The sequence below is a fragment of the Zootoca vivipara genome, chromosome 14, assembly GCF_963506605.1.
Source record: "Zootoca vivipara chromosome 14, rZooViv1.1, whole genome shotgun sequence".
In the NCBI taxonomy this organism is placed as follows: domain Eukaryota; kingdom Metazoa; phylum Chordata; class Lepidosauria; order Squamata; family Lacertidae; genus Zootoca; species Zootoca vivipara.
The window spans coordinates 37,036,895-37,058,106 of NC_083289.1; the positions used below are offsets into that span (position 1 = coordinate 37,036,895).

General features: G+C 41.6%; 1 protein-coding gene across 6 annotated transcripts in view; it reads left to right on the plus strand.

Annotated features, from left to right (window-relative positions):
• LOC118092933 (ankyrin repeat and fibronectin type-III domain-containing protein 1) overlaps positions 1-21,212 on the plus strand; it is a 381,090-nt gene that overhangs the window by 202,188 nt on the left and 157,690 nt on the right. For 4 of the 6 annotated variants that reach the window (XM_035131610.2, XM_035131606.2, XM_035131611.2 and 1 more), the window contains one exon: positions 16,062-16,102. In XM_035131610.2, coding sequence (XP_034987501.1) covers positions 16,062-16,102 — 41 coding nt within the window. Of the gene's footprint in view, positions 1-13,328; positions 13,789-16,061; positions 16,103-21,212 lie in introns of those variants that run through there. The other 2 variants (XM_060282583.1, XM_060282582.1) reach the window with 2 other exon arrangements.

The following is a 21,212-nucleotide window of genomic DNA, read 5'->3' on the forward strand; positions in this document are numbered from 1 at the left end:
ATTAACAAATCAAATCTATAAAACAATATTAACAACGTTACCAAAACAGCAGTCAAGAATAAACTAAGCACTGTTAAGTTCATACACACACTCTTCACACCCCCATGACTCTTAGTATTTTCTTCTGTTCAGCTCATTAAAATACATACACATAATGCCTGTGGCAGCAACTCCTTTCTCAAGATTCCTTGGACTGGAGGTGGGGCAGCACAGGTGAATCCACCCCCATTCCACCCCAATGGCAGAGTCTCTCCCTCCTCACAGTTCTTCCTCTGGAAACAGCTCCCATATGAAGGCTCTTAGGGCTAGAGGGTGGGGCAAGACAGGTGGAAAAAGCCATTACCTGCTGGTCAACAAAGAGTTTCCATCCCTTTTCATGCTAACTAGCAAGAATATTCATTTGTTATGTTTAGTTGCTAATCTCCCCAAAGAGTCACTGTTCAGTAGATGTCCACTGTTACTTATAACAGTTACTCATTTCAGAGAGAAAGAGACTGTATGCACTTTTCTTTGTGATGGCTGTGCATTGCAGTTCTACCTTTGGCATCATGCATGTATAGGAGAGGCCACTCAAAGATCAGTTACAAGGAAACAGCTATGCTCACAGGCCTCTTAAGGTGAAATTCAGACCTGTCTCCACACTGGGCTGTACTGGATGTCCCTGTGTCCCAGTCAAACCTTAATGTGACAAGGACCTTTGTACAATATGTAGTAAACATGCACATGCCTATTTGTGGTTGTTGTTCCCACTGTGTTCAGTGAGCAGAAACACTCCAGAGAGCAAATATCTCATTGACTGTGTTGTGGCAGTGGAAACTTGCCATTTCCCTAGTGTTAGGGTCTCAGTACTTGACCAATGTGTCAGGCTCAAAGAAGTTGAGAGAAAACCTGTCAAGCCCCAAATAATGCAGAATGCATTCATATTTATTCTTTTCAGTAGATTTTATTTGGGTGAAACACACAACATTAGAATTTCAGGCAGAACTGTTTGGTAGGCAGAAACTTCCTTATTCAAATTCTTTTATCCTTTATTCAACCACTAATGAATGCCAGTAAAATAAAGGCTGGATGTGTTTTGATCTGTTGCAGTAACAGTTTTAAAGGCTTCCAAAGCACTTGAATTCTGCATGGGGTTATAACAACTTAATAGAATGAACAGTTATGGTGAGCAGGGCCGGCTCTAGGTAGAGCCCCGGCGGCGCGGTGTGCTAGGGGGCTGGGCTGGTAGGCCGGGTGCCGCGCGGCTAAGCCGTGCGGAAACCATGCTGCTCCCTGCAAGGGTGGGGGGGGGCCGGAACGATCTCCGCCCCTCAGCGGCAGGGCGCCCGACCTGCTCAAGACTGCCCTGATGGTGGGTGCGTTTATGCTGTGTGTGTGTGTGTGTGTGTGTGGTGAATGGCATTTTCATTCAAATTGATTTTGAGATTACAAACTGCTAGGCATTTTTAATATGATAAAACACACCTTGACTCCTAGTTGCTAAAAAACATCAAATAGTGAGTACCGTATTTTTCCATGTATAACATGCCCCCATGTAAGAGAGAACCAAAAATTAAGAAATCAATATTTTAAACATCAAACAAAAAGAATGGTACATTATGTATTGAAACAAATATAGATCAGTAAATAATTATTTATGTCCACTGTTCAAGTACACATAATACATCACTAAAAACTACATATGTACCAAACCTGTTATGGTAATAACAGGTCTCAACTTATGCTTGGGTTACGTTCTGGGGGTTTGTGCACAAAATCATGCAAAGTCAGAACACACACACAACAGATCTACCTCAGCTGTCCAAGATCTCACAAGATCTGCCTGAGATCTCGCAGGAGCTTCCTGGAGGCCTTCCATGAACAATCCAGAGCCTTGCAAGCAAGGCACAGGACTCAAAAAAACCTGTTTTTTGAAAGGAAAACCCTTTGTGGAAGTTGCTTTTTAAGCCTTGCACCTTGCTTACAGAGCTCTGGGATGGTCACACAAGGCCTCAGGATGCTCCCACAGAATCTTGCAAGCTCTCAGACAGCCCCGTGAGATCTCAGAAGAGCCTCCAGAGCCTGGCAAGAAAGGTTCTTCCACCCCTTTTTATTTATTTATTTATTTGTGATCTGCGTAAGGTTGTGATTGCCATAAGTAAAATAAGCATAAGTTGCAATCGACTTATAAAACTTTGTTTCTAAAACTTGTTATGGTAATAACATCTTGTTATTAATCTTGATATACACACTTGCTCACTTTTGCTAAGTCATTGGCCAATGCAAGAGTAATAGTAGTAGTAGTAGTAGTAATAATAATAATAATAATACCCTGCCCATCTGACTGGATTGCCCTAGCCACTCTGGTCGGCTTCCAACAAAATATAAAAACCCAGTAAAACATCAAACATTAAGAACTTCCTGATACAGGGCTGCCTTCAGATGTCTTCTAAGAGTCAAGCAGTTGTTTATGTCCTTGACATCTGATGGAAGGGCTTTTCACAGGGTGGGTGCCACTACTGAGAAGGCCCTTGTTCAGTCACTTTCACTCTATAATAATTTATAGTTTAAATTTATGGTTTAAGATAATTTAAAACATATTTCAAAGTATTATAGGCTACTTGGGATAGAATAAAATTAGAACCAACAAGGTGGGGCCTAAGACATTTTGTTGTCTGAGGCAAAACAGTACATAGTGTGCTTCATCCCAAGTCAAGGTGCCTAAGTTACTTTGCCTTCTGAGATATAAATCCCCTCCAGAGTAATTGAGAATAAGCTGGATGCAATTTGTTACCCTTTAGATGGCACTCAAAATCAGTTACCCGAAGCAACCTTATCCTTCTTCCTGATTCTAGGACCATGCTGAGGTTCAGCTTGTTTGGTCACTGCTGCTTGAAGTTCTGCTTAAAAAGGGAGGATATAAATGAAATTTATAATAAAGAAATTATTATAGTCCATAAACAATCAAAGAATTCAGTTGAATAAATAAATATCTGGCAGGGTTGCTACCCATGCTCTACCCATTGAAGCCAGAGGAGCATTTCCATATGGGAATGCTTCTAAGTGTAATTTAGGATAGAGTTTGTTCACATGTCTAATCCCAAGAAAGTCAAGAAAGGCCTGCGAAGCCACTCTGGAAACTATGGATACCTATGGCTGTATGGGAAATACATATATGTATGAATTCTTCCTTTGTTACCCCCCACCCCCCTTTAAAACATGGGAATGACTTACGGGAACCCGCACAATATGTATAAAAATATAATGGGGAGTAATCTTCATAGTACTGTATTCCCCTCAATGCAATCTTGGCATCTGTTTTCTTCTAAATGCATTTCCCTAACACATTGTCTCATGAGCCCTGATTTGGAATAGAAAGAGTGAGCCACATTTTCCATAGGTTATAATGTATCAGCAGAATACTGTAATTTCCCCCATATTGCATGCTATTCTTAAATAAGTTAAGAGCAAGACAAGTTTTAAAATGTGTGGGTAGATTGCTTGACTTCCTGTTGATGAGCATTACAAATTATATAATCTAGGTACTTCAGTATAGTGTTGGTAATCAGAGTTTTCCGCTAGAAGGTTAATTATATATTTCTTCCCAGACTTTCAATGAACATTCACTTCCCTGGATCAGTTTTGTTTATATGCAATTACTTTCTATATTTCCTGACATCTATCAGACTTTTGAAAACCTGAAAGTTAAACACACACAAGCACCTAGTGTATAACAAATTAGAATGCACAGTCTCCGCTGAAGAGGTTATAAGCTGATTATACAAATAAGAAAAATATTTCCAGAATTCTGGAAATCTTTGATCTTTTCATAAAGCAGAATCCCTGTGTTGGGAAATCTGTTTTTCTAAAATAAAATAAATAAATAAATGATAGTAACACTTTAAAATTCCACTAACAATCTCCATGTTGTTGTTGTTGTTGCCATGTGTTTAATGAGTTATTAGAACCGCTCCTGCATTCTTAAGTTGACTAGCTGTCCCATACATTAAGTGGATAGTGTTGATTTTTTTGGGGGGGGGGTTATTAGTTTCCAAGATTGCTTGGGTGGAGCACCTTTTATATGGCAATGTTGGTATGTAGTGAATTTGATTTGGCGCAGTAGTAAACTTTTAAAATTTGGAACAGATAGCTGTCTCCTATCTTTATATGGGAACATCACAGTTTCTAGTTTTATTCTGGGGTTCTTGCCATTACAAATATAATTTATTCTTTTATATAACTGTTTTCATATGATAGATTCAGAAGAGTGGATAATGATTCAGGGAAAAATAGAATTTTTTTTCAAGGCTGTCTTCCCAATTAATAAGATTGGGAACGTGGCCCAAAAAAAATCCCTTTCCCCCTCCAGGCTTTTTATAATGCACTCAAATTATTCACTAGTATGTCTTGTGCTTCCTTTTTACAGTTTGGTGCCTAAATATTTAATAGAGATTGGAGCCTGTATAAATAGCAAATCATCTGCTCTTGGCGCCATTGGTCGATGCTAAATGTCTACTTCTGCCTTCTTTTTTAAAAAAAGGACAGTGAATAGGATTTGGGGTCATAAACAACTTTACAGCGCAATCTGATGCATGTTTACTCAGAAGTAAGTTTCACTGGGTTTAGTGATGCTTAACTTGTAAGGATGTGTGCATAGGATTATAGCCAAAAGGTTTTAGATAAGCTCTTACAAGCCTGGAAGAGCAATTTGATATCTGTGAGGCTGAAATTCCATCCAATACCTCATCTAGCACAAAACAAAATAAAAAAATTCCTTCCAGCAGCACCTTAAAGATCAACTAAGTTTTTATTTTGGTATGAGCTTTCGTGTGCAAGCACACTTCTTCAGATAGATCTAGCACAGTATAACTCAGTATTTCATACTTGTTTTATACTTGTTTTAGGAGGTCTGGTTTAGCACCTTGCTGCACCATAGTCTACTTTTGTGATTTGGGGCAGATCACAGGGACACACATATAGAACAATGCCAAATACATTAGATCGCAATCCAATACACACTAACCTAGGAGTAACCCCCATTGATCTCAGTGGGACTTCTGAATAGACATGCATATGATTTTGCTGTTAATGCAATACATTCTTCTGTGTCACATTTGTAAGATTGTGTAAAAGGTGTAAAAGGTGCAAAAAAGGGAACCAGAGTGATCAAGGGCTTGGAGCACCTTCCATACAAGGAAAGATTGATCAGGGACACTATTAATACTTTAAAAATGTGACACGGCATGAAAAAAGTAAATAAAAGGGATGTTTGTTTTTGTTTCTCAATGAAGTTGATTAACAATATATCAATAGATCAACAATAGATTCTAAACAGACAGATAACTTTGTCAATCTGTTCTCACAAGAAATTACAACTAATGGCCCCTGGTTTGGATGACTTTGAAAGGGCATTAGACACAACACATGCAGGCTAGATCTGTTGCCTACTAATTAAATGGAACCTCCATTTTCAGAGACAGCATGCCAATGAATACCAATATCTGGAGATGGGGTGAGGAGAACAACAGTGAGGGAGGTCTGTTGGTTTAAAACTCTGCTTGTGGACTTCCTGTTGACTACACTGTGAAAGAGGATGTTGTAACGGTGACTGCTGTCCATTGGGACTGGTAGGTCAGAAGCCAGAGAGCGCAAACAGTTAGTAGAGTCAACAATAGTCAGAGCCAACTAATTCTAGTTTTGTCACCTTTCCCGTAAGGAGATGGAAAAAGCTGACAGCCAGGGTCGATCTGCACTCATTGTGAGTAAGAAGGCAGGAAGGTGCAAGTTGATGGTACAGTGGCCTACTATACCCAATGGACCAGTATCTAGTGGTATATTGGAGCAAATGGATATTTTGTCTGATCCACCACGGCTTCACACTCACTGTTCTTACAATAAGAGCACTAAGCCGTTTACAACTCAAAAACAGTTTGAGAATACTTGAGAATTTGACTTTCTGAGCCATTGTTCACTAAACCCCTGGTGGCCCACCAACTGTTTGGAATACAGCTCCCATCATCCCTGATCATTGGCAATTCTGGCTGGGATTGATAAGAACTGGAGTTAAACAACACCTGATGGTCATTGTGACCGAAGATCTCTAGTTTCTGTCTTTCCTTGATAAGAATCACAGTGTGAAAATGTAAATACCGTTCTCCTGTCCTAGACCTATTGATAGTCCCATGGAGCAAGGTGGGTCAGTTGTTGTAGTACTGTACCAATAGTTAAACATAGTTAAACTATGGAATTTACTCCCATGCAAGACCATGGCCACCAATTTACATGGCTTTAAAAGAGGATTTGGCAAATGAATGGAGGAGGATAAAGCTATCAGTGACTACTAACCCTTACAGATGTGTTCTTCATCCACTGTCAAAGGCATTTTGTTTCTGAATACCAGTTGAGAGAAATCACAGGAGAGCTATGGAACTCAGATCCTGTTTGTGGGGTTTCCATTGGCATCTAGTTGGCCACTCTGAGAACTGGGCTGTTAGCCTGATCCAGCAGCAGCCGCTTATGTTCCTGCATTGCAGGGGGTTAGATTAGATCAGGCACCCCCAAACTGCGGCCCTCCAGATGTTTTGGCCCACAACTCCTATGATCCCTAGCTAACAGGACCAGTGGTTGGGGAAGATGGGAATTGTAGTCCAAAACATCTGGAGGGCCGAAATTTGGGGATGCCTGGATTAGATGACTCTCATAGTCCCTTCCAACTCTGTGATTCTGTGTTCTTAGGCTCCTAGTGAGCAGCTTGCTCTGACAAAAGTTGGAAGTGACCTGGGGCCTTTTCACACCCTGCCTCCAGTATGCTACTTCTTGCCTCCATCTCCTTTGGAAGCACTAAAGTTTCTTAAAGGGACAATGCTTTGGCACTTCTGTCCTCCATGGCCTCTTACCTTGGGTGCTTCTTGAGAGCCAGTGTGGTGTAGTGGTTAAGAGCGGTAGACTCGTAATCTGGGGGACCAGATTTTTGTCTCCGCTCCTCCACATGCAGCTGCTGGGTAACCTTGGGCTAGTCACACTTCTCTGAAGTCTCTCAGCCCCACTCACCTCACAGAGTGTTTGTTGTGAGAGAGGAAGGCAAAGGATAGTGATAAAGCGGGATATCAAATCCAAATCCAAACCCCTCTTCTTCTTCTTCTTCTTCTTCTTCTTCTTCTTCTTCTTCTTCTTCTTCTTCTTCTTCTTCTTCTTCTTCTTCTTCTTCTTCTTCTTCTTCTTCTTCTTCTTCTTCCTCTTCTGCTGCTGCTGCTGCTGCTGCTGCTGCTGCTGCTTCTGCTTCTGCTTCTGCTTCTTCCACTGTTGGATTGGCAAGGCAGTTTGGAAGGCACTCAGTTCTTCAGAATTAAAAGATGGCACCAATGAAGACCCCATCTATAGCTAGCCTTGGGTTCCTCGATCCCATCATCAATACCATCAGGAACCTGGTCTGGCTCCTTAGCTGGTGCCACTGTAGCATTTTCTGGTGAAACTGTAGCCTTTGACTTGGTATCCTGGTCACTGCTGTATTCTGGGATTATGACAACAATGTCTGCCAATATAAAAGTCTCAGAAAGCAGGGAAAGCAACCCCCTATCCCTTCCCCAAGGATGATTTTCTTGTCCTATGACCAGTTTCTCTTCTACTATCTTATTTCCCAGTCTTTGCCAAAATATTCTAGAAACTATGAAACTCTAAATGCTGCAATGTGCATTTTGTTTTGGGGGGTATTGTTTTGTTTTGTTTTGTTCTTGTTTTATTGTGTATTTTGTGTTTTTACCTTGTATTTTTATGCTTTGAACTGCTCTGAGATCTTTGGATGAAGGGCTGTACACAAATTTAATAAACAAACAAACATTATGCAGACTTTCATAACTTGCTGTGAATGTCGAATTTACTTTTCATAGTCACAGATTATGCCCATTCCTGTTTTAAAAGCTATGTGGTGTATACAGGTATATTGGTGGTTTGGTTATGTGCCAGTACAACACTTTATAGGAAAATAAATGGCTGCGGATTATAAACTGCTGAAGCTAGTCCCATTTGGATTAAAAATGAGGCACAATTTTAAAGTATCGGTAATACAATTACCAAGGGGACCCCACTTCTGTCAGGATGACCCACCTTCCCATCATTCCAAGTCTTAATGTGAAGAAGTGTTTTCTTCTTAGGAGGGAACTGATGTTCAGTCTGAAGCTACAGGCCAAAGCTTATGACTTTCTTTAGAATGTGAACTATTAAAGCTGTCATTTTCATCTCTAGTATTTCTGTAGTGCTTTCCAGATTCTCAAAGAACTTCATGTATCTGTGTCAGTAACCAATACAACAGCCATAAGGCAAGTCATTCTCTTCATTAGTATTATATCATCATGGAGTCTGAAGCTGGCTTGCATAAGAGGATCCAGTTCATTGTTAAGATGATATTTGAACAAGGGACGTTCTGGTCCATACCTTACTATCGAAGTTAATGTGCTTACTGGCCTTCCTAGTGTACAAGCTCATTATCCGGTAGCGGATCACTTCTTCTCCTACATGGACTTGTCTTTTTACCATGGATTCTTGTTGTGGAATATTCCTCCTGATTAGTTTGTCCCTTTTGCTCTGATGATAGGTTTGAAAAAAGAACTAAGCCTACATGCTTGGTAAGGCATAGACCTATTCCTAAAAAGCCCTCAGATTCTAAAATATTGAGCTGGATTTCAGGCCCTGTTTTTAAAAGCATAGTAATATTTCAGCCTGAAAGGGCTTACTTTATTAGGGGAGAGGGTGTGTGTGTGTGTGTGTGTGTGTGTGTGTGTGTGTCAAGTGTGAGAAAAATAGTCCTTAAGTTTCATTCTTTCCTGTGGAGTCATGACCAGATTTTTTTGTATAATTTAGTGGTTAAGATCCATAAAGGGCCTTTGGTATAAATAGTGCCTTCTTACTCAGTGTTTCTGCTCCCTCTGAGGCTGAGTCACATCTACTCACTTTACTGACCAAAACAAACTCGTTTTTCTCCCCTTCAGATTTTCTACAAGGCCAATATAGTGATTTTCCTCACGCGCCTTTGACAGCAGAGTCAGCTGAATTCATATTACATAATCTTTATTTCTGGCTGTACTAAAAGTGGCAAAAAACCCTCTTTCCAAAGTTTAATTTTTCATGCTGCCAGCCCTGTATTTCAAGCAGCTAAAGAAATTGTAACAAGACTTGTTAATGGAGTGGATTTAATGTGGAAATTGAGATAATTATGAAACCAAAACCAGGTCATTTTTTGCAAACTCCCTTCTGAGTCATGGCCCACTCCAAGTTAGCACTAGGACTGTGCAATGTTGTTTCATAGAAGACCACCTTGGAGAAAAACCTTCCATTCTAAGGGTATCAGCAGCATTCACTTAATTTTGTTTTAAATGGAGCTTTTGTGTGTTGGCAGCAATGTTAGCACGGATACTGGTATCCCAAGTATGTCCTACCATTCATTTGCATAATGTCTTCTGTGTTGAAACTAGGGTTGAATCCAGAAATTTTCTCTCTGTGGGGCCCCAATAATTTTGCTGGAGCATGTTATAATTCATGCATGAGGTATATAACATTTTGTAATTCGCTACAACACAACTGTGCATTTATTATTGGTGTGTGCATGCTTAGTTTATTAGGGTCACATTTAGAATGCACAGGGTGGCAGAAAATCATCAAAACTTGAGTTTATCAGCACTAATGCAGAAAAGTGTTTTATCAACATGAAGGCTGATTTCTATGTCCCACTATTTTTGAGAACATAATACAGTGGTACCTCAGTTTACGAACTTAATCTGTTCCAGAAGTCCATTATTAAATCAAAACCGTTCTTAAACCGAGACACACTTTCTCTAATGAGGCTTCCTGCCGCCAGTGCCCTTCCACCATTCGGATTCTGTTCTTAGACCGAGGTAAAGTTCTCAAACCGGGACACTATTTTCGGTTTTGCGGAGTTTGTGAACCGAATCATTCTTAAACTGGACTGTTCTTAAACCGAGGTACCACTGTACTTATCTGCTCAGCAACAAATAGTGAGTGGATATCTTTTCCCACTGCTGACCTTTTCATGTTTGTAAAAGAAGAAATGTCCACTAAAATGCTCATGAATTTTTTTGAGGACTTAAAAACAAATCTCAAACTGAAGTGGGAGTGTTTCAAACTGAAGACTGGAAAAATGATAAATTGAGAGAAACCAAAATTAACAGAATTATCCATTCTTAAATACAAGTGTTTTGCACCTATTGCCTCTATGAGCAACTGACACTTTGTCTCCCTATGTGCCACACATGAAGTCAATATATTGCTATTGGGAAAACTTTCTGTCCTCCTCCCAAGTAGGCAAAATCACTTTATGGAGACAGGCAAATGAATGCATCATCCAGAAATATACTTTTGTGAAAATACCCACAGCATAATAAAAACGACTCCCTTCCCCATTATTTTGTTAAGTGATTTAATATGTGGTTCCTACACTCTGATTCATCAATGAGGTGAGTAATCAAAAAGTAACATGCTGAATCTTGGTAGTGAGTCATAAGAAGCCACAAGGAACCCAGAGGCAGAACTTGAATGCTCAGAAGGGGGAGTTGAGAAATAAATCAAAGTACCTAATCCCCAGATAGCTCCTCAGAGGCTCTGTAAATTCTCAATAGTTCCAAAGTTTAAAAATATCAAAATCTTAGAACTCATTTATGAGCTTAGAATCAGAATGCCAACACAGATATTGTTTGAATGCCCCTTCCCCTAATTTACCTACTTAATAATGAAAACTAGCATGTCAACGAAACTAGTAGATTATAACCGTTCTCCCTGGCATTGTTATGTTTTACATGCAGAGCCTGGGATTGAAATGAGGGGCATTCAGACACACAGTGGTTTATGTGGTTTCTTTATGTACATTTTGAGGTGACACTTTCCTAGGAGGGCTATACTGAGTTCTTTTTATGAATGTGTAGATAAACCTTATGTTGCTTCCTAAATTATGTTTTCTTGGGGAAACAACTATCTTGATGGCTACAACGTTAACATATTCATGTTGGGATAGCTACCTCATGAAGGAACTTTCTCCTACTCCCATGTGTTATCCGAATGCTTGTAGAGAAATCTTCCAATACAGGTTTTTAGTGATTCCCTGGTACAATAGTATTGGTTTCTTCCCTGATGAAAAAATATCTGCTTTGAAGGCATCTCTAGATGTGTGTGAGTATTTTTTATCTATGCAGGGTGTTTTTGTATTTCTCATACATAGCCGCTAGAGCCCAGTCTGGAAGTTTGACTTTTTTACTTTCTGCCTTCCTGTTCCAAATTGCATTTGGATAGTAGAACTTTTATATTGTTAATTTGTCACTGTACCATACTGGATGAGAACAGATATTTAGTTAAATCACAGCCGAGGAAGCAGAAATGTTTCTATGTAAGTATTTAGGTACACCTGCCTGCAAATATGTAGGTTTTCGACTTCACCCAAGAGGTACAGTTGTGTTGTTTTGTAATTTTAAACTCTGGATGTAATAGTTTCACAGGGACCCCTCTTTAGATGGTAAGAAGTATTATTTTGCTTGCTTCAAAATGTGAAAAGCTAGCTCTTCTGTGTTTGGGGGTCCTCTTGCTCATTTGGCTGAGTGCAACCCTAGACTTTGCCATAAGGTCCTGTTCTGAGAGCAACACTAATGAGGGATAGAAACTTGCTCATCATTACAGTAGCTGAAGGGTCAGTTGGTGAGTTCTGTTTTAAAAATAAGACAGGGAATTTCCAGTTAAGAGAAAGCATGCCTTTGCTAATGAAATTTAGTTTGTGACATTCATAATTCTTTATGGAAGTGCAGTCACCTTGGAACTTATGTGGGAGTTAGGTTCTAGGGATTGCACATGAAGCGAAAATTGCATATAGCCAGAACAAACCCGGAACCACTCCCATGGCACCATCCCAGAGCCTATGTGCCAAGCAGGCCTTGCCACCTATGCATGGTGGAGACACCTCTCAGTGCCAAAGAGGAACTGACACCTCTCACACCTCTGAGTGGGAGACACCTGCTGATGATGGATTAGGCTGTGTGTCTTTGCAGCTGTCTAGAAGACCAAGACAGACAAAGGAAGCTGTTGTCATGCCAGGAGAGATAAATGGATTTACAACCAGAGGAGTTTGGTGATGATTGCAGATGGTGGAGATAGCCACTTCCCTTCCAGCTCCAAGTCCATAACAAGAAGCCTCTAAATCTCTAACAACTGATGTTAGGGGGAAATGGAAAAAGCAGAGAAAGAGGGACTTGTATTAAGATCTGCTGGAATCATTGGAGAGAAATTTATCACATTGGACTGGAAAAGGACCATCTTGGATATATTATTATTATTATTATTATTATTATTATTATTATTATTATATAATAGTAATAATTCCAGAACTACTTCTGGACTTTGTGAGTGGGAAAAAGTGAACCTGAGATGCCTGGGATGGAAGATCAAGAAAACAACACCTAGCAGATTGAGAAGTAGCTATATAATATAGCCTAGTGTTATCTTGTAGTGTATGCTTTGAATATTTTGTAATAATTTTTGTAATAATTCCATTAAGTTTTTTTTATACATTTCAAAATAAACATTTTACAAACTTTACAAACGTCTTCTCCTTCCATGGTTCATTTTACATATCATACTTTTCTGCATATTTTACTATAACTATTCAAATCAGTTTTCTACATCCATCAAAAATTATATTTTATATTGAAAATGTTTAAAAAATTGTTTAAAGAAAAGAAACAAGGTATTGTAACTTGAGCCTTCAGTATGTGTTTTAACGTGTTACATGGAGGGTTGGAACATTGATTAACAATTGCCATTTTACATGTCCACTTCTATGTCAAAAAAATCCTCTGTCTGCTTCCCCACTCAGTGATTCTCTGTCTATTAATGAGAAAACAAATTACATTAGATAATTCTCTATTGTGTGAAAACAATTCATTGAAATCCATATAGGTAGAAGACAATATTTTTTGTTGTGCTTACCCTACTGTTAAGGTGACTGAGGGGGTGGACAACCAGGGATGGAAGTGTGGACAGCCAAGGAGGCTGCAGCTGTACACTCAAGCTTGCACCTACCAAAATTCTAAAGTGGCCTGTGGATAAGGCAGAAAAGCAGAAACCTCTATTGTAAGGGAATAAAACTTTCAGAGAGACTGAAAAGTGATAGAACAAGTACTGGCTTCAGCCTGTGGAATTTGCTTGGAGTTTACTTTATGGGATGCTGATCCACCACCTCCTCAGACTGCCCCCTCCAATTATTGTTGCTTGCTGTTGATTGTACAGCACCTGTTGCCTGTATCTCCAAGTACTTTTGAAAGTCTGGTTTAGTGAGCAAGTTGGCAGATTTTGTCACCAATAAACTCCTCCTGCCCACAAGCTTACTGTCTAGTAATACCTAAACTTCCTCCAGCATAGAAGCCTAAGGTTTTGCTTTTCAATTTACTTTGCACATAGGTAATCTTAAAACTTTAGTTGCTTAAGCTGCTGTTTTAGGGGGCAGGTCTCATTTTTGTGAGCATTGGGGAGGGCAAGTTTATTGCTCCATTGATTAGTATTCTGCCTGGTTGCTGCCTGCTGCTTTGGAGTCAGCTTGTAGCCATTGCCTGGCAACCGCAATGTAAAAGTACAACAGCAGCTCTGGAGTGCAAGCATGCTGGTTGTGAATAACTCTCAGCCTCATCTTTTTCCTGCAAGGCAAAGAAGGATTAAAAGAAGGCACATGGGCACATAAAACAAGGAGAGAATAGAACTACAGGTTGCATGCATAAGAAGGTCCTTTAGGTCTTTTGGAACATTTGGGCTTCCTGAACTAAGGTTTGGTCTATTTTTTTTATATTTCCTCTTTTACTCCTCCCATCCAGTAAAGTATTTGTTGGTGAGAATAGTGATAAGCTTCTACCGTAGAAGTGAGCTTGCCAGGCATAGATTTGCTTTCCTATTTCTTACTTTCCCCCCATTCTTTCCCGTAAATCTTCAGGTCAAATAACAGTAAGCCACCTTCCTCAGGGCAACAGGGGCATGGCCTTTGTACAGCTGCATGTTTATTTCTGGTATGCTTACAGTATTTCTGGGGAAACATTTCCTCCCAAACTTCTGTCTCACAAGCAGAGTAGATAATGTTCAGCAGAAGAGAATTGATGCATCAAATAGTGGTGCATGTCTGGTGGGGTGGAAAGCAAAGAGACCAACAGTGCATGGAGCCGGAACCAATGACAGGTGAAACCAACTCATTCTAGTTTTGCCTCCATCCTCCTCTCTGGTGAGTTCTACAAAGACGATAACGGGACTACAGAGGAGGAAACTGATAACCTGTATCATCCCATTGACTAGTTGTAAGTCAGAAGGTAGGCAGATGCAGTGTGGCTGCAGGCAGTTTGAGATTGAGTGTCCCATTCACCCTAGTGGACTAGCCTCCAGTGGTATCATGACCTCTCCTCACCTAATAAGCATAATTAAACTTCATTGGCAGCAGTTGCTCCCTGGTTTCATTTGTAGGTAGAGGTTAAAGATGTATGACTCTGTGCACCACAAACTAGCTACCTCTTGTGACTGACACAGGTTGCCAAAGATAAAGAATATATACTTTTTATATATCACAGGTACCCGGGCACATTCTTTCAAACTTAAATTGCTGTGATTTTGCACTGTCATATATGCTATCTCACTCTGCTTCTTTTAGAAAGTGCACAAAAAGGAAGTGCACAGATGTGTGTATATACCTAGTACATCCTCATAACTCAAACTGGGAGTAACAGCTCACTGAGTCCACAGTGAACTGTTACTTCTTTGCAAATGAATGGTTAATGTGTATGCAAATTGCCAGGCCTCCAAGGAATTCAATCTGTCATGTTCTCTTTCTGGACTCCCAACTGAGGTTTGCATTTAGAAATATATATATTCTTTGACTGGCAGTTGAAGGTTCTATCAAAGACTTAAGTTACTTGGGCATTGTGATGTCTGCCTGCAAAAAGATGATGGATGAGTTTCACTTTGGGTAGATTACCTCATGGGAATATCTCCCAACCTTGCAGGCATACTGGGTTGCTTATGTCTGAGGTCTCTGACAGTTTTTAGTGCTTGAAGAAAGTGCATTAATTTAGCTAGTGATTCAATATAGTTTGCGCTTGGCAGCCATGTTTGCTTTTATGGTTGTAGCTTTTTCAAGATTTCCTCCTGTCTCTCCACTCAGCCTTCCCTTTCAGTGCATTGAGAAACATGTGGAGTGAACAAGGTGGCTTGCTTGGCATGGATTTTGATATCCCATTTCCTGTAGGATAGGTGCAGTTGAGGTACTGACAATCATGCAAGCTGAATTTCCTAACCAAAATAGGAGGCTTGACTCTGCTGGTAGCATCAAAACAAGACTGGACTTGTAGTAGCTCTAACATACAGTTAGGAATAACTAAGACTTGAGACTTGTGCAGAAGGCAGATTTCCTCATGGCTAGATGCACACTGTAGCACTAAATCCAGAAGTGGAAGAAGCTCAAAGAAGAAGTGACAAGTAGTACTGAATCAAATGCATAAATCATGAAATTATTCAAACCTTATACTGAATACGATCATTGGTTCTGTCTAGTGTAGTGTATGTCTGCTGACTAGTAATGGCTCTGCTGACTAGTAGAGGGTTTCAGACAACTGTTTTTCCTAGCAACAGTTTAATTAAAATCTCTTTACACTGATAATACCAGGTACTGAAGCTCCTTGCATGCAAATATATGCTCTTCCCCTCGCATGTTTGCTCTTTTTTTTTTTATCTCATGCTGATCCTGTTAGTCTCTAGTCAGCAACTCAGACTTACAGTTATATGGCCACAGGTATTGGCACATTCTCCTCATGCTTTGCATATGTCAGATATGCTGATTCAACCATGGACACTTGAAAAATTCCTCGTATGAGAGCACCCTAATGTCCCATTATACTTCCATGAAGTAGCACTCATTTATTTGTGACACAAGTGAATCAAAAAACCCATGATAAAAGCTTAACAGCTACCAACCCCAGCAATATTGTGTAATGCTTTGCTTTGTGTGTTCCATGAACCTGGGGAGAAAGTAGGATTTAATTGAATCCTTTTCTGTCTTCCAGAGCCTTGGATCAGCAGACAAGAAGGACTTGTATCCATCAAAGTAAGTTTTATATTCTTTCAATGGGATTTAAAAATTTAAATGTGTTAATAATTGCAATCTTAAGAGTATAAGCAAATTTGTTTTTCTTTTGCATTGTTTGTCTCTGATATGTTAGAGCAGGGATGGCTAACCTGTGGCTATCCAGTTGTTAAGTCACAACTCTCAGAGTCCCTGCCAGTTGCCTATTCCAGCAGCATCTGGAGGGACACAGGTTAGGTACCTCTGGATTAGAGGAAGGAGAGGAAGGAGAGCCAACTAGAATCTATCACAGTGAACATGATAGTAACGTGATAACCTTACCATAGATGACACAAGGTGGTGACACATCAGGGATGCCACAGGGATGCCATCTTCATGTAGCTGCCGTCTGAACAGGCTTGTTTTTAGTTCAGCTAACCTGAGCAGCCATAATTCAGTACCCAGCACTAAAAAAAAAGTAGCCCAAGCTTTGGTAATTGCTGTGGACCATTACAACATATCACCACAAACAAGGATTCTTCAGAACAATTGTTCAGAGTTCTGATTGTTCAAGACTGCTCTTGTGTCAGCTCCCAGTTCCTTCTGCACGTGCAGGGCACGACTTTCTTGCCTTGCATTTGTGGTGTGGTGTGATATTTAACCAGAAGAGTTCTGTCAAGAGAGATTGGCCCACAGCTATGAAGCTTCTTTCCTGTGGTCATTCATTACAGTATGTTCTGATAGAAAGTATAGCATTTCTTTTTTAATACTTGGTAATAGAGAAGGAAGTTGTTAGAATCCTTTGGCAGCATTATTTTAATTCACTGCCCTTTAAGATTTGTTTTTTCCTGTCTGGTTTTAAACACAATGTTTGCCTTACATTTTGGATATAGGGTGGAATACAGATGTAAATGCAACAGTATGTTCCTAAAATATTGCACACGAATCTGGATTTTTAATGTTTCCACTTGAGCATCTTTTGCTGGATATGCCTGTTAACCATTTGCTGCCCCAAATCACATGGAAATTAATTTTGTGGCATATTTTTTAATAACAACAACTATTTTTAAATGCATAGAACTAATGTTTATATTTCTGTACAGTCAATTTCTGCACATATGTGGAGGAGCATAAGCAAATGTGCATGACAAGAAGTTCCCAACTATCCATATTCTTATCTGCTTTTTTGTTTAGTACACTTTGTTCTGGGTCTTCCTTTGTCACATGAGACATGTAAACATGTAGCAGAGAAATGTGAAAGGGTGACATAGGGCATATTGTCTTTTGACAATGCTACACAGGCACCTGTGACATAAGTGTGGTCTTGGTGTGAGGCAAGAAGTGCAGGTACACCTGAGTTTGGTTCTCCCTACCCCTCAGAATAATCTTGCTAACTAGCCATTATCATGATGTTGAAAAATGCCACCTACGTAAGATTAGGCTTCTAAATCAGCATTTGGATTTTTTAAATTTAGAACTATTAGTCTACTTGCTTCAGGGCATTTTTTAATTGCTAGTTCGGGGAAAGGGAGTGAGAGCTTCCAGTACTTGGCAGTTTTCAAAACTGCTCCCCTTCCTATGCCGCTGGCAGCATGGTTCCATCAGGAGGTTAAGGTACACTGTCTTGAGTGATGTGAACTACATTAGCCAGTCTTGGCATTTTTGCTGAGTCATGTAGCATCACTATGACATTGGGATTTTAAAGATGTACAATAAATGCTGATCCTAATGATGTGCTTATTCAGAATGGTTCTGCTCTTGGCAGAACTGGGTCTTTTCTATAATTAGGAGACCTGCACATCCCAGTAAGTCAAGCTTATATACCTACCTACTTAGCAAGACTTTGCTACCTGCAGCTATCCTACAGACAGATCTTCATCTGACATCTGTAAAGATGTTGTATATGGCAATAGTGTTCAACCTTTTCTTATACTGGACCCACCTTTACTGTATTCTCATCCTGCAACATTCAACACACACTACTATATCCAAATTTTCTGTCACCTCTTATTTCTGGTATTCCTTTTTCTTTTCTTTAAAAGCAATAACAAATAAATAACGCTTGGTGGCAAAATTGACACAATAACCTTATTTTCCTACCGTGCAGTCAAAGTTCATTTTAACTTATTGTATCTTTATCATGTCTTGTAACCTTACTGTACACCATATAGAGGTTCCAAAAGGACCTCTCCAATGGGCAGTAAAATGGCAGGTACAATTCAGTGTAAGCAAGGGCAAAGTGATGCATGTTGCCACAAAAGAAATCTCAATTTTAAATATATGTTTAAGGGGTCTGAACTAGTGATGACTGACCAGGAATTGGACCTTGGGGTCATTTTGGATAGCTCAGTGAAGATGTTGACACAGTGTGTGGCGGCTGCGAAAAGTCAGATTCCATGCTAAATATCATGGCGAAAGGCTGGTGCTGCCCAGGACTCTCTCCTGCTGTGAGTGCCCACAGGCCCTGTCCCTGCCTCCTTCCACCTGGTCTTGGGCGGGGCCTGGAAGGCCTCATAAAGGACTGCTGCCACTGCTCTGCTTCTGGTGCTGCCCAGGACTCTTCCTGCTGTGAGTGCCCACAGGCCCTGTCCCTACCTCTCTCCACCTGGTTTAGGGCGGGGCCTGGAAGGCCTCATAAAGGACTGCTGCCGCTGCTCTGCTGCTGGTGCTGCCCAGGACTCTCTCCTGCTGTGAGTGCCCACAGGCCCTGTCCCTGCCTCCTTCCACCTGGTCTAGGGCGGGGCCTGGAAGGCCTCATAAAGGACTGCTGCCGCTGCTCTGCTGCTGGTGCTGCCCAGGACTCTCTCCTGCTGTGAGTGCCCACAGGCCCTGTCCCTGCCTCCTTCCACCTGGTCTAGGGCGGGGCCTGGAAGGCCTCATAAAGGACTGCTGCCGCTGCTCTGCTGCTGGTGCTGCCCAGGACTCTCTCCTGCTGTGAGTGCCCACAGGCCCTGTCCCTACCTCTCTCCACCTGGTCTAGGGCGGGGCCTGGAAGGCCTCATAAAGGACTGCTGCCACTGCTCTGCTGCTGGTGCTGCCCAGGGGAACTTGAAACAGCACAGAGTTCTTTTTAAAATGCTTTTAAAAGAATTTTTTATGTTTTTATCTTCTTTGGGGTGGTAGGTGGGAGGGATTTTTAGTTGAGTGTGGGAATCTGTTAAATTTTAGTGTATTTGTAATTTTTATTGTTTTTGGTTTTATTGTTTTATTGTGTTTGGGGTGGTAGGTGGGAGGGATTTTTAGTTGGGTGTGGGAATCTGTTGAATTTTAGTGTATTGGTAATTTTTATTGTTTTGGGTTTTATTGTTTTATTGTCTTTTTTGTCTTCTTTTGTTGCGTTCTTTGCTGTTTTTTACAGAGGTTTTATTTTGTTTTTAAGGGGAGGGGTCAGGGCTGCCCGGGAGGGGGTCCCAGCAAGCAAAATGGCTGGGGCAGATTCCACAGGGGGGGGGGGTGCACTGGAACAACCGATCTCAGTGGTCACGGGTAGGAGGAGGAGTTACGCTAAGACCAGACCATGTCATTACCGAGGAGGCAGACTTAGTCGTTGTCTGAGGACTATCCCTGCCTCCAGGTCTGGTCCTGACCGGATGGATATTGGAATAGGCAAGGGATACCCACATGACCTGAAGGTGCTGCTGTGCAATGCCAGGTCAATGATGAATAAGACCACCGCCATTCACGACCTGATTGTGGATGGAGGATTTGACCTGGCATGTGTGACAGAGACCTGGTTGGAGGAAGCCGATGGGCCCGTTCTTGGCGCTGCTTGCCCACCAGGTTTCTCTTATGCACAGCAACCCAGGCCATCTGGGCGGGGAGGGGGGGTTGCAGTGATTTTTAGGAAGTCATTAGTTTGCACCAGGCGTCCTATTGGGAAGACCCAGTTCTCTGAGTGCATGTTCTGGAAGTTGGGCAATAGAGGCAGTACAGGATTCCCTTTGGTGTACCGACCTCCCCCGCTGCACCAAGGATTCCCTGCCCGAGCTGCTTCAGGTCGTGTCGGATGTGCTCCTGGAGACACCTAGCTTGGTTGTCTTAGGGGATTTTAACATCCATGCCGACACGACCTTACAAGGAGCCGCTCGGGACTTCGTGGAAAGCATGGCCACCATGGGGCTGTCCCTGAATAAGTCTGGCCCAACTCATAGCCGCGGACATGCCTTGGACTTGGTGTTTACCTCTATGGATGTTGGTCATCTGACATTAAGTAAAAGCGAAACAAAAGAAGTGCCATGGTCAGATCACTTTCTGGTGCAACTGGACTTCTCCGCAACCCTTCCCCTCTGCAGGGAGGTGGGACCGATTCGGATGGTCCGCCCCCGCTACTTAATGGATCCAATTGGCTTCCAAAGAGTGGTAGGGGATGTTTTATCCCATGTCGATGGCCTTTCAGCTGATTCCCTGGTGGCCCGCTGGAATGCGGAGTTAACCAGCGCTATTGACTGTCTGGCTCCGAAGTGCCCTCTCAGATTGCATGGAGCCCGGACAGCCCCGTGGTTTTCCCCGGCGCTGAGGGCAATGAAACAGTCGTTGAGACGGCTAGAGCGCCGGTGGCAGAAAACTCATTTTGAATCAGACCGGACACGGGCTAGAGCTCAACTTCGAGCCTACCAAGTGGCAATGGCGACGGCGAAGAGGACCTTCTTCACCGTCTCCATCGCATCTGCAGAAAACAGCAGCAGGAGACTCTTCCAGGTGGTTCGCAATTTAGCGGAACCACCTGCTCCATCCGGGCCCAGTACGGGCCACATGATCTCCTGCAATGATTTTGCAAAGTTTTTTGCAGATAAAGTCGCTCAGATTCGGGAAGAGGTAGACTCCACCGTGGGAGCAGGGCCGGGGCGGGGGAGTGCTAGAGTCCTGTCTAGTCAAGTTTTGTGGGATCAATTTCAATCTGTTACCTCCGAGGATGTGGACAGGCTGCTTAGACGAATGAAACCAACCACCTGTCTCCTTGATCCTTGCCCATCCTGGCTTATAAAAGCTAGCCAGGAAGGGCTGGGCGATGGGCTTCGCGGGTTGGTAAATGCTTCTCTCCATGAGGGAGCCTTCCCAGACCCGCTGAAAGAGGCGGTTATTAAACCGCTTCTTAAAAAACCATCTTTAGATCCGGCCAATATGGCCAACTATCGCCCAGTCTCAAATCTTC